The sequence below is a fragment of the Hippocampus comes genome, unplaced genomic scaffold (assembly GCF_001891065.2).
Source record: "Hippocampus comes isolate QL1 unplaced genomic scaffold, H_comes_QL1_v1.1 scaffold1, whole genome shotgun sequence".
NCBI classification, from domain to species: domain Eukaryota; kingdom Metazoa; phylum Chordata; class Actinopteri; order Syngnathiformes; family Syngnathidae; genus Hippocampus; species Hippocampus comes.
Window position 1 is genome coordinate 3,825,113 of NW_017805010.1, and position 14,357 is coordinate 3,839,469.

Here is a 14,357-nt window from a genome sequence, read left to right on the forward strand (position 1 = left end):
ATAATGTGCGTTGAATTGCCATTCCTGATTTTGAATATTCCTAATAATGTTCATCAATTCTGCTCCTGCGGCTCAAGTTGCCATCCTGGAATCTAAGAAAGCCTGGACTTTTATTTTTATTGCTGGAGCCTTACATCATGTATAAACCCTTTTGATGGGTGTGTCTTGGATTTAAAAAAAAAAAAAAAAACACTGGAGAAAGATTGCTGACATTGACTTCTTTCTGATTAATTTTTTGGAGCATTGGCAGCCACTTTTTAACGGACATTACCATACAGTGGTACCTCTACTTATGAATTTCTCTTCATATGAAATTTTCAAGTTACGAAACATCTCATGGGAAAATATTGCCTCTTGTTATCAAAGAAATTTCAAGACACAAAAGGTAAAAATACAGTATGGGCTGCGAGTCGCAGCTCAGAGTTTCCTGAACGCAACATACTCATAGCTGCTATGCCAGTGGCTATTACCGAGCATCATCCTGGCATCCCATTGGCTAAGAGGTACTACTACCGTATGTGTCTTTGTGTGTAGATAGATAGATGTGTGTTTATGCAGTGTCCTCGTCATTCACCCCTCGGCCATGAGGTGTTCCGATAGCTTTGCGTTAAATGTGAATCACCCAGAAAAAGTGTTCATCAGTCGGGCGATCGCTCACTATGCTGATGTTTGCCTTGGACATTTTCGAAGGATTGTTAAAAGCCGACAAAAGCAAACCTCCTTGGATCGGTTCGTGACAAAGCGCCAGGCAAAAACCACTTCTGAGAGAGAACATGAATTAAAGAGGGCAAAAAACAATGAGGATGCAGTTAAAAGTTAAATGACCACCATTTTTATTCTCTATTCTTTGTTTTTTTACATAATGCACAACTCTCATTTATCGTGCAATAATCTAATTGTAACATGTATTTGTTACATATTTTGATGCATTTTTATGCTTTCAGAAACATTTATGTGAGAATTTTGGGGGTGCTTGGAACGAATTAGGGCATTTACATGGAAAACGCGTCTCAACTTACAAATATCCTTAAGAAATTTCTTCCGGAACTAATTAATTTTGTAAGTAGAGGTATGACTGTGTTATGTATGTCTCATTCTACGCACCTTCAGCATTTTGGCAATCTTCTAACCAATTCAGTGTCAAGAACCAACCACGTGATACTCATGAGGTCATGGAAAAAGCTACTGAAAATCCATTTCTGTATTATGGGAACATCATTCTAGAGCGCAAGTTTGTGACGCATATTAAGCTGCCATAAGTGACATACATATCATGTAAACAAGCCCCAGGGGTGTTTATTAAAGCCATTTTAGGCATGGACAAGCTGGTGAACAACATCATGTCTCTTGATCGTCCACTTTGCTTCTGGCTGGCTGACACGTGGCACCGCACAACATGTTGTCTTTCCGCACAAATAGCAAATATATTATTTGTTTATTGATGCCTTTCTGTACACTGGGATGTTAAAAAAATAAAATGTCCAGCAACATTACCATAATAGTGATTTACCAGACTTCTTTCTTCAACTTGCTCTTGGTTTTTGCTGTCATAAATAATATTACAGAGGGCAACAAGCAGTGTATGTGTGCGTGTGCGCGTGTGTTTGTATTGCGGATGGGTTGAACATAAATGGTGTCAGTCACATGCTGCTCAGCCACATGTTGCGGTGTTCTAATGGTGTGAGGCAGAAAGCACAGTGGTTGTCATGTCAGCCTCCAAGAAAGTAATACAGTACATCGCACAAAAGCAAAGAAAATGTTCACTGCATCATGCAGGTTTACAACACTAGCACATCATTCATTCGTTTTTTTGTTTTTTTTTCACGACAATAAAACATAACATTTTGAACAGAAATGAAGCCAAAAAGTAGCAGAGATGCATTCATTAAAAAAATAAATAATTACAGCAAAAGAAGAATTGCCATGTATGCTAGCAATAGAAAGTATGTACTGCTTTAAAAGGAAATGAAGAAAATAAAATGTATTAAATCCCACCCTATCTCAAAGTCCTAGTCATGTAAATAACAGAAAGTAAACAGACGAGTATATTACATTGAGTAACTATCTACATCACAGGTGTCAAACTCAAGGCCCGGGCGTCAGATCCGGCCCGTCACATCATTTTATGTGGCCCGCGGAAGCAAATCAAGCATGTCGACTTGCATGATGCTTGCTAAAATCTCTTCCAAAATTGAAAATTTTCATCTGTAATAAATAAGAGCCATATTGTCATCATTTTCTTGTAACCTAAGCCCTCATTACAGTAACTTAAACAATAGCTGAATAAACCGTTATTATCAACAAACTAAAATGTGGCCCACGACAAAAATGAGTTTGATGCCCTTGATCTAAATGATCGTCTGCAAAATTTAGAGTACAGTAGATTTCCACAATAATTACATACCAACAATGGCAATGGAAAAGATACAGACCAAAATAGTAAACAACGAGCACATATCAACAACTGCTGTGACAATGAAAGCATGCAAGTTCTAATATGCCTGACTTGGAAGGCACTGTTTTTTGCCACCCCCGCCCCACAAAAAATCTGGATCACTAAAATGCAAAAATATTCAATGCTTAATCTCCACAACTGAGTAGTTGCTACAGTATCTCAGTCTTGGTATGTATTTTCAGACACTATCCTCAAATTTAATGGAGCATGACATTAGTCTTTTTGTAAACAAATCTCTGAATTCACTTTACGAGGGTTCCACTGTAACTATCAACGGAGAGCAATGAACGGCAGAGCTCTGACTTCTTTGCAAGGGCAGAACATGCAGGACTGTCTGTGTGTTTCTAAGTGTGAGTAAACAGCCCCCCGCCCCCCAATACTCCCCCCCTCCCCACTGCTCTAAACGCTTAAATAACTTCACACAGCCTCATTATGGAAGACATTGACTGTGATGGAGGACTCAGTTAACAACAGGAAATCAGAGTACGACATTGTTCAGCAACATGGTGACATGGCAGGACATTTCGTTCAATCTAATTGTCATATCTTACCCAAATTAACAATGTCATTCTGGTGAGGTTTCAGTGTGTGTGAGTGTGCGTGCGTGTTCGTTTTTTTTTTTTTCCACCACTTCTGTCAACACCACCCAACAATTTAATTGGAGTCATCACTGCCTGAACAACTCTCATTTGAATGTAATGAACTGATTATGATTATTAAGGAGGATCTCAACATTATTGAAAAGATCAGCATATTAGCACGTGCTAATTCTCTGCAGTATATGTCAAGGTGAAAAGGGTACTTTCACTCCGTACCACCACGGTGTGCTTGATTTGATAAGTAGAAAAAGCTTTGATCAGTAGAAAAAATAAATAATTATCACACCTTTACGACTCTGTTATTAATCTAATATTCAACGAAGTGTTTCTGGTTGTACGTTCCAGCTAGGATCTATGAAGATTGTGAGATATTTGTAATCAATATTATTTCAAATTTTTTGCATTATATACAGTGTCGTATAGAACCATTTATTCTACCTTTAAAAATACCTACTTTCATATATTTGCAAAGAATTTATAAAGTTTGTGACCAGCCTTTTTTTTCACTTTAAGAACGTGGATGCATAAAGAATGTGAGCAAATTAAAAACATTTCCAATATGGTGTTGGCATGAATTGTTTCTATAATACAGTACAGTCAAACCTCAGTTTTCGAACGTCTCTGTTCTCAACCAAATCGGTTTTCGACCAAAAATTTCGAGTTTTTTATGCCTCGGATGACGACCGAAAATCGGTTCTAGACCAAACTGAGCGCACTTGAATGCGCCACTTGACTCCTCTCACCTTCCTTACACGAGGAAGTGACGCTTCCTCGTGTAGCGTTCCATTTTGAGCAGACGTGTTCAATAAAGATTTTGTTTTTAAAAAAAGCATGGTTTCGGTTTTCGAACAAATCGGTTTTCGAACAGCCTTCTGGAACGGATTATGGTCGAAAACCGAGGTATGACTGTATACCAAATTTAGGTCACAACGAACCAAGTCTCAGTACATGTAGCCCTGCCCACTTCACATCAGGTTCATTTGATCTCGAACTCAAAGTACAACGAACATTTTTTCTTCTCCCTCCGTTTCTTTTCACTTCAGATCAAAGATCATTTGATCCGTACGCGGCTCTTTAGAAGGGAAGAAAAAGTATTCCAAATATTTGCGTACATGTGGTGACATGTCACCTTACTGACATGTAAATTTGATTAATTTGCAACTGAGTTGCTCTTTTCTATCCGAAAGAATACACCTTAAACATGATGCATACGATAGGGCCATGAAATAAAACAGAGCACTCCAACCAAGAGTTTTGTGTACTTTCGAAGGGCATGGAACTTTGTTTTGGTGGAGTCAAGGCCTTCACCGGCGTCAAACGTTTAAAACGCTTCTGTGAATTTCGATATCTGGGCAGACAACAAACAGCATAAATTTGCCGAGTTAATGTGAGACCTTCTCAGCCAGGAAAACCATGCCGCCTCTGAGATGCAGAAGATATTTTGTCTCTGTTGTGAGAAATCTATGATGTGAAAAGATTTAATTAAGATAGGCTGGTGGAGTCATAATTAATTCCACTCCTGTGTGAATCACGCCTATTGCCAAGAACATAGGAAAGGCTCAAGCAGCACGAATTGCAAATTTAAACACACGTCCACCCGTGTGTTTAAATGTGTGCACGAACTTCTCCCTCATCCGAGGTTTCTCATGACGTTAAGTATTTGCTCCCTCTCTTACCCATGAGCTAACAAAAAGCTATATTCATTCCGAGTGTTGTCTTCAAAGTATAAGCAAGCATGCAGCCGCTATTTTTTTTTCCAGGTGTCCTACCGCCTTTGATCACATCTAATATCAGTGCTCCAGGGTGTACTTTGTCCGTCAGTCAGGATATACACCTAAATTGGCTGCTGTCACCGGGGTCGACACTGCAACCCTTATCCTTGCAAATGCTCCCATTTTTTTTCAGGGTGTGCTGGTAAACATTTCATCCGGTCGCACAGCACGAGTGCATCTTTCAATGCTCCTTTTCTGTATATACAACGCCGTGTCCGTCTCTCAGACTGCACACAGAAAGAAGGTGGACCATGTGGCATGTTTGATCCTTCCCCTTCGAATTAAAGAAATAAGTATCCAAGTCTGGATGTGTACTTTGCCATGCTAACGGCCACCTAATTTAGCTAGCACTATTAGCTTTATAAATGAATGCTTTACGATCAGGGAACCGATCAGTCGGAGCACCACTTTTTAATTTCCTATTCTTTACGCCTTCAGCAATGTGTCTCACCAAAATGAAATCAGACGATCTTTGAAAGAATAGAGCCCATAATAAAAACAAATCCAGATGCTATATCAAAAGCTGTAGCCATGAAGTTGCACAAGTGTTCCACACTGGAGGTCATCTCCACAGAACCTCTTGCCCCAAAATTAAGAACTTAACTCATTTGTTGTCCTCCATAAAGAACTTCCTAAAGTACACTTCTGATACCCCAAACTGCCTATTAGCAGAGCTAGCTAGCTTTGGCGAAACATCTAAAAACGGTCTTATCATTGAAAGACAACAGCCAGTGAAGAACAGCTGAGCTGAGCTAATTAAAAGCTGTTTGGTGATTTGTATCATTGTTGGAACGAGTGATTACAGGTCATTCATCTAGCAGGGAGGGGGACTTCACATTCATCTGTGGGTGGTACACAACATAACTATCTCCGAGCTGGGGTAATTTGTCCCCCAGGACCCAGGATTCTCTCGCTCTAATTTGCAAAAGTTTTCCTTTACAATCTGTGCGCCGAAAAGGACGTATCATCAACAGCACTTCCGAAACCAACTGGGCTAAAAAAATAAAAAATAAAAAACACGCTCCCTGGTATCCTTGTCTGTGATTTCCTGTAATTAAGAACCAAGGAGTGGAGTGTCCTTGGCGTGGAGGACAGATTCTGTGGAAGCCCTGCTTGTGCTCTTTGGACCAGATTTGACTAATGGCATGGTTATATTAGTCGTTGGATGCTGGGGAGCATCTTCTTAATCACCGCTCCACGAGTGCTAAATCTCCAAAGAGTGGCCAACTCTTCTATTGAGGCAGACTGTAATTGTCTCACTAATCTCCCCGGCGTTAAATGACCCGCAGAAACAGCGTCCCACTGGACAGGCTTAATCCACTGATTGGAGACTGGCCTTTTTGTTTTCCTTAGAATATTAAAAATATAAAAAAAAAAAAAAAAAAAAAAAGCAGGCTGCTGATGGAAAGTCTACAGAAATATTGGAAAGGTAATTAAAAGCGAGCAGCAGTTTTTAAACGCTTGACTTGTGCAGAAACAAACTGTGCCCCCAGACACGAAAAATGCATGGTGAATGCTGGGCTCAGTCCATCAGCAGCATTTCATTCCTTTTGTACGGGTAAAATTAGATCAGTACACGGCAGGCTTCGCAACAGAGACTCACATCCTGTTACAATATTTGCTTTTCAAATGTGTGTAAGTGTCATTTGTCTAGTTCATTCAGTTTGCATCATTAACATGAAAATAAATTACTGCTCTAAATTGTACTGCCTGCAATCAAATCGCAAATGCTTCTTTGGTGCACAACCTGACTGGAAGCAGATGCAGGCGGAAGGCAAAATTCAAGGATTGACCAATTCATCCACTTCAATAATCTCTCAAGACAGCGAGCAGCCTATTAGCAAGAAAAAAACAACATCCCTCAGATGGACCCGCTACTATCGCGAAAATAAACTGGCCTATGTGGGGCTGGGATGGAGAGCACTTAATGTATCAAAGTAGGATTCAGCAGCATCACCCGTCTGGCTGGAAGCATTATACTCGCTCGCCCTTTAGGCACCCAGCTTTGGTGCCTACCAATAAGCAGGATGATCCATTACCTTTAGAGCTTGCGAAAGCCCAGCTCAAGGCGTTGAAAAACTACACAACTAAAATCTATCAAGCACTATCGCACTGTGCAACAGCTGATAAATATTCATGCTTGAAACAGAGATGTGTTGGCTTATGTGAAACGTAAAAAATGCAGAAAACAACTATGAGAATACTATAATAACATGGGGTGAGATCCATGGATAGTCTGGCCCTAAAAGTGGTCAGGTAGGGTATTTATACTAAGAGACCGTATGAAAAGCGAAACAAGGCCGTGTTGACAAGTAATGAACGTACTGCAAAGCAGAGCCCATCAGTTGACTTTGATTTGAGATGCATTTAGTGACATCAAGAAAAATGTCCAAGGATCGTTTCCATTTGTTTCCACATTTACATTAACAGTGAACTTTTCTATGCAATGAAGGAAAGGACAAGGAGCACTGAAGACCGAGGAGGTTTGGAAGTGTGTACAATGAGATCGACTCATGGTCCTGTACAATATAATGACTGCAGCCAACTTCCTGGATATAGTCCCGAGTTATCCGCAGTATCCGATATCCCCAAAACAACAGTGTTCAACAATGAGAAAGAAGACTTACCATCAGGAGGCTGAGCAGGTGTAAAGTGAGGAGGCTTGTCTGAAAGAGAAAAGAGCAAAAAAATAAATAAGGTTTTGAAACCCTGCAGCAAATATCGTGTAATGAAGACACATTACAGTTGATAGCTTTTTGTCAAAAATGTACCGTATTTTCAGAATGAGGTTTTCCACATTATTATTGATACCTGTACGTTATGTCAATTCTTTTGTTGTTTTGGGGGTTAAAAATAACAACATATTGAGACATTGTATTTGTACTATGTTGTCATACCAGATAATATAGGGAACACATTATCATGACATTGTAGCTCCAAGTGAATCACGAACTTCACCTGTCCATTATAGAAGCACCCAAATGCTAAATTTAAACAGAAGTGGCCCATGGTGCAAAGTCCTTTTTTTTAACAGACAAAATTAGATTGTGATCCACATAAAATTGTCACCCACATGCTGTGCCTTAAAAAGAATGTCTGCAAGTACTGTAGGTAACCCATCTGAAATACTTTTGAGTCAGAGACTTCAAAAAGACGATTTGGAATTAATGTCTTCAAAGCTCCACAATATCAGATATCACAAAAGAGGTCAGCATAACTTGAATGTTGAAAATGATTTTCAACAACTTACAATAAATAAAGGTTTTATGTTGCGGGCCTTTTGACTCTGAAAACCTTGGATACTATTTACATTATTTTCAATGGGGGGAATTTTTTTTTGGAAATATGAATGAATCTGCGGTCTCACACAAGACACCGCAATGAATGATGTTCAACCTTGGAGGCATAATGGATCGAAACGTCACATAACTAAAAAAAAAAACACAATGCCAACATGGCGTGCTCCTCAATGATGCATGGATCCCAGAGCAGCAGCTAGCTGGAGTGCAGAACTCAATCAAACCTCCATCAGCACGGAGAATATCTATCTCACTCAACAGAGCCCCCTGGTGGTCCGGGCTGACATTGCAGCGCATTTCACATCGTCGCTACTCCGCATAACTTGAGGAATATTGATAAAACACAGCAATTAAACCACAAACGTAACACATTTATGCGGGGGATCCACGATTCATTCCTCGGACTTTCCAAGAATCTTTAGACGCGCCTGACATTTAAATCGAGACTGACAGAGAATTGCTTGTCAACAGCTGGGAGCTTCAGGGGGAAGAAAGAGAGCGCAGGGGGAAAAAACAAGAGGAGAGTGCAAAGACGAGGCCGGGGCTTCAAGTGAATAATGAAGTGTCTGCCGAAGCTGTGCCCCAGTCACTCATGACGGGAGCCTTTTCCATCGGGGAGAAAGAAGCTTTCTAGAGAGAAGCAGACAGCGCTGGGAGATAAATACCGTATGGGGCACATACGCAAAGCGTCTGCTCAAAACTCTTGGGACACACCTCTTTATTAGTTAAATGCCAAGTTGGGCTCCGCACACCCGTACCCTGAGCGCACGCACTCCATTTTCAATCCATCATTCATTTCTTCAAGGGTTTTACTTGTTTGTCAATTGTATCCCAAAATCACATGATGACAGAAAATACACGCACACACACAGACACGGACACACACCAACACACCAACCCAGATAGGCAGCATACAGTAAGAAGCAAGGGACGGGGAGGAAAAACAATTCTTCCTATTTTCATGGACATGACGATGTCTTTTCAAAAATGTATTCGTCTTCCCCCATCTCACTTTCTTGACACAGTGGCTGCCTGTGTGAATGTCACCGCATGAACATCATTCAGCCAATATCTTTAGGGAATCAATACGTGTCTGACTGTGACATTTTAGCCAAGTGAAGGAAGACGTTAGATGGATGATTTTTGTGTGTTTCTGTGTGTATCATTTTGCCCTCACACGGGTAGTCAAACACCTTGATAGCGTGTGTGTGTGTGTGTGTGTGTGTGTGTGTGTGTGTGTGTGTGTGTGTCTGTGTGTGTGTGCTTGTGTGTATGCGCGTGTGTGTCTGTGTGTGTGTGTGTGTGTGTGTGTGTGTGTGTGTGTGTGTGTGTGTGTGTGTGTGTGTGTGGCAACATAAATGAGAGTATAACCATGGTCATTCTTGGATCACATGCTGACTTCATCCATCTCTCCAGGGCATATTTTCACCCCCCCCCCCCACACACACACACACACCGGTTTGCTCATCTTAGAAGTGCGGTTGGGCAAACATTGTGTGACAGTCTGCCTTGAAATGATCCACCTTATCCCAGTTGCACCCGCAAAACACAACATGAGAAGCAAAGGACACCAAGGATTAGAAAGTGAAACCAAGTTAGAGTGACACAGCCAACTGGTACAGAGGAAATTGTACAAAAAACAGAAAATAATGGATACTTCGTGAAGATCGCAAAGTGGATATGCCCGATTTCTACAACCTTATTACTATTCACATTCCCAAAACCAAAACAACTTTTCTGCTCCCATTCCAGTGGCCATTCTGTGGCGCCCAATGAAGTGTGTATCAAGATCCAGCAAATTCCGTCCTATAGGTGGCGTACTACTGCATTAAGTACCTCAACAAAAGACTGCCAGAAAGTAACGCAGTTCCAAGTGCATAATACACAAATGTGTCTTTTTCAAGGGCGGTCAGAAGAAATGCAAACAGTTGTGCACCACACCGAACCGAATGTAGCCAGACTGCAATCCAAACAACGTTTTTGGCTGCTTTCTTTGGCAAAAACGCAGCGATCAAGTGAATGTGGTATTCAAAAGGTATAAACCTACAGTTGTTGAGGAAGAGGAGAACGGCGAATCCTAGCGTAGACGTGGCCAGGAGGATCAGGCAGATGTTGCAGGGGATCATGAAGTAGCGCACCACCAGAGACACTTTGTGTTGGTATCTCCGGTCCCGCTCTGGCGGTGTTGGCGAAGGATAATGACACCCGGCCATGGTCCACTCCATTGACCCCCTCCCCTCCAGGGCGGCCGAGGAAACAACGGGGCGAGGAGGGCGTCGAGAGGCGCCCAAAGACCCGTTGGAGAGTATGATGGCGGTTGGTTAAACGACGGCCAGTGAAGAAATACCAAAAAAAACCAAAATGCAACTGTAATGGTCCGTTATTCAGGTGTGTTTCCAGCTGTGAACTGCGATGGCAAGACGGCGACTCTTTCCAACTGAGAAACTTTCAGCCGTAGCCGGGCGATACATTTTTAAACATCATAACATCCACCACGTGAGGGAAGAAAGCTGGACAGAGGAGGACTTGTTGGAGTCAGCCCACCACCTGTCCATGCTACCTCTTACTATCTACATCCTGTCGTGGCCTCTTGGGAAAATCCAAATGGTCTTTCGGTGCGGGAATATTTATGAGTGGCGGTAATGTGTTAATACTTAAAGTGAATATAACGGTATGATACACGTGGGTGGTGGTGATGTGGTTGTAAATCTGCGTACGAAAGTGTTGCACTGCTATGCCTCCGAGTTATGGTTAAATTGAAATATATCCGCACGGAAAACTCCAACAGGAATCCTCTTCTGCTCTTATAGTGACCCTGACTGCCGATTCGGTGGTTGATCGGGGGATTCCCTTCTATAAGCTCTCTGCCTCCATTGTCAAAAGCCCTTCGTAACCATGCCAAGGTCTGGTGCTCAGTAGCAACGTGTCAAGTATTTCCCAAAGCGCCAGGTATGTTATTCCCACCTTTCCACAGAACTCGCCGCGGTCAAAAACAACAATTTGCTCCTCTAACGCGACGCAGCTGTTTCTTTGTATCCCGCGGACAAGCTGGTCACGGTGAAGAGATAGACAAGCGTGGCATATGAGAACTTGACACCAGCACTGCTCTTGGGCTTGTTATTCTTCCTCTCCCGCGCCACTCGACGTCTTCAGAAGTGTCCCAAAAAAAAAAAAGCAAGAAAAGTTGAGGATTACGATGCACGCAACCTGTCAGAGTGGTTCCATGAGCATAAAACACAAGATTAACACTCTATCGGAAAACAACTCAAAGACGGTTAAAATATGAAATGTAGCCAGAAGTGGAGATTTGTGGTGCTCTCCGAGAGCATATTACGAGCAGTACTAAAAAAATCTCAACTGCAAAAATGAGAGGAAAAGGCTCTCATTGCACCCTGATCTGATTTATCATCATATTCCGAGCAGGAAATAACTTCTTCACTCTTTGCCCGCTTTCAACAGTTTGTCAGCTGTTGTTTTTTTTTTTACGCTTCCCTGAGCATCAATTCCTTTGGATTGTCTCCGTCCATGCCTTGGTGTCTTGGACACGTGGATTTCTGTGTTATGTCTCTGAGGTGGACCTTCACAATCAGCAGCCAAAGCGACAAAGCAGACTCCGGGTATTCAAAGAACGCTTAATCCCCCGGCAGCAGGTTATGGTCCCGGTGCCAACACCCTCGGTCGACCGAGGCAGCCGTGAGTGAGCCAGTGAGCAAAGTCCGTGCACAGATGTGGCAGTCGAGAGCGCGACTGAGAGACGGCGGGGCGGGTGGTGAAATAATAAGGGGAGGAGGAGTGCTGTTTAAAAGCAAAAAAAAGAAGCACTTTGGTCCGCGTAGTAATTTTTTTTTCCAAAGAAAAACAATAGTAGCGTATTGCTGGTTTCCCCATACACGCTCCTCCTGAAGCGCGGGAGCACTGAGCCGGCGGAATGAATGAGAGCAAAGTGAGAGAGAGAGAGAGAGAGAGAGAGAGAGAGAGAGAGAGAGAGAGAGAGAGATGGGGAGCGGGGGGGCTGTTGGACGAGAGGTTCTCTTAACAAAAGGGAGGAGGGAGGAGGGGTCGGGAATCGAACGAGCATGAAGAATAAAGGCTTTGCAGAATAGCGCTGTCGTCCTACCGGAGGGGAGGGTGACAACTGGCAACAGTGTAGCGCGGCTAAACAAAAGGGGTTTGAGGTCTTGGGAGATGTCAGCCAACTCCATTTGCTTAGCGTCTAATCAAAAGAATCACTTGCACAAAAGTGTTTGAACAAACCATTAAAATGGGATTTTGATTAGGTCACCGATGGGTCAACGCATCTGAGCATTAAGTCCCTCTCTCTTTTTTTTTTTAATATACAGTTACATTCAACTCACATGCATACCTTCATTGATGACAAATAACACAAAAAAGTATTACAAAGAGATCTGAAAATAATATAGATGCTATTTACAATAAGACCGCTCAACACATTTATCAGATCATTAAGAAAGTCAAGCATCATCAACCAACTTTCAATTTCAGTGACATTTTGCGATTTTGAACAGGAATTTGGAATTCAAAAGTAAATTCTCCTCTTAGTACCCACATTGGGCTTCTCTGAGATTCTCTGGTACGTCAAAAATTAAGAATCATGCATAACATTCAACCATTAAAGCTTCTGTACAAATAACTATAAGTTGACCACTTCATCAAGAAGTAATAATGTGCATCGCTATAAACGACTTTTTCAAAACACAACTTAAAAGCAGCTACCTTTAGCCAGGGTTGGTCGCGTACATTTATCTGTATCAGGCTAATAGCGGCCGTATTTCAAGCTATCAAGTACCCATGGAGGCTGCTGATACCAGCCACCGATACTTAAAGCAAATTAATGTAGCATCAGGTCAGTCCTCTTTACCAGTAGGTGGCGCTGTCAAGCAGTGGCGTGACACATCAGCGAATGAAAAGCATCAGAAAGAAAGAAAGAAAGAAAGGTCTTTTTTAGGTATCAAAAGCACGTCTTTCATAAGTCGGTGTCATTACATCTCAATGACTATTGAAGATGGTCAAACCCAAGTTATATTTCCTGAATCTGGAGTTTTTGAAGTAAAAATGTAACACAGCATTCCAAGGCTTGAATGTTTGATTAACATTTTCACAGATGTTCAACATGGCATACCTCATGTGAAACCAGTTTTATCTTACTAGCCATGCCAGTTCCCAACGTGTGAGTTTTTGTAAAGTGACATAAAAGTTTTGAATCATCCTGCACTAGTGGGAACGTTATCGGTCAGAAAAAAAAGTGGTAACAAACATCCGTACAAAGACAGGGCAGTGTGTGTACCAACTTCCCATTGCTGACGTTACGTTTGACTTCTTCAGACAGCAAAATCAGTTGAAACTAAATCAACAGCGCCTCTGCTGTTTGCAGCTGAGCGGTGCGCTCCATTTGGCCTCAACACAAATTAACGACCGGCAATTATACCTCACCCTGACACAAACGTGACTAAATCCTCAGGCTCTCCTATTTGCGGCTCTCGCTAAATACAAAAAGGTGTGGAGGAATTTGCATCCATATCATAGCGCTAAATTTTTAAAAGGTATTTTTAAGAAGACATTCCTCACTGCTCTCCTAATGCGATAATGAGGTCATGCTATGTTTCGGCTTGGAATAAACTCAACGACAGCAGGCGGCAGATGCGAGGCGGGATCGATCATCAATTATTTATGTTTCTTCGCTCTCTCTCTCGCGCGTTCTGTGTCTTCTCCAGCTCCGTCTCTGCCTCCATTTTCATCTCTGCCATTCGCGTCCGCCACCACACATCCCCAACACCTCTCCACACCTCATCATCAACATCATTGTCGTCATCATCATCACCATCATCGTCACGATCCACACAAAGGGTGTCTCAGCGGTCTCCTGAACAGCTTGAACAATTCAGCCGCATAACAAAACCCGAGAAACAGGGGGATGATTATTGCCGTCTGTTCATTGTCTTCTTGACTTTTACAACTGTTTAGGTGCATGACAAAGAGGGAACAACCCGAATCCGATCTGTGAAATGCCGCCTCCTCCCAGCAGAGGGCGACATGGATCTGGCGGGAGATCCTTGTCCACATCAAAGCGGCGCAACTTTGATCCATTTTTAATGCCAGCAGAAGCGCGCAAGGTTAACATCTCTTTCATGAAGCCTTTGAAATGACAACCACGATTAAAGGAGCCAAAAGATCTGCTCTACCCTGTTTAATGATGGTCATGAAGATGATGATG

At 42.2% G+C, this 14,357-nt stretch overlaps 1 protein-coding gene across 1 annotated transcript in view; it reads right to left on the reverse strand.

The window, feature by feature from the left end:
- agrn (agrin) overlaps positions 1 to 14,357 on the reverse strand; it is a 264,537-nt gene that overhangs the window by 160,745 nt on the left and 89,435 nt on the right. The window contains exon 4 of the mRNA XM_019862967.1: positions 7,454 to 7,492. Within this exon, the coding sequence (XP_019718526.1) occupies positions 7,454 to 7,492 (39 nt within the window). The remainder of the gene's footprint in view (positions 1 to 7,453; positions 7,493 to 14,357) is intronic.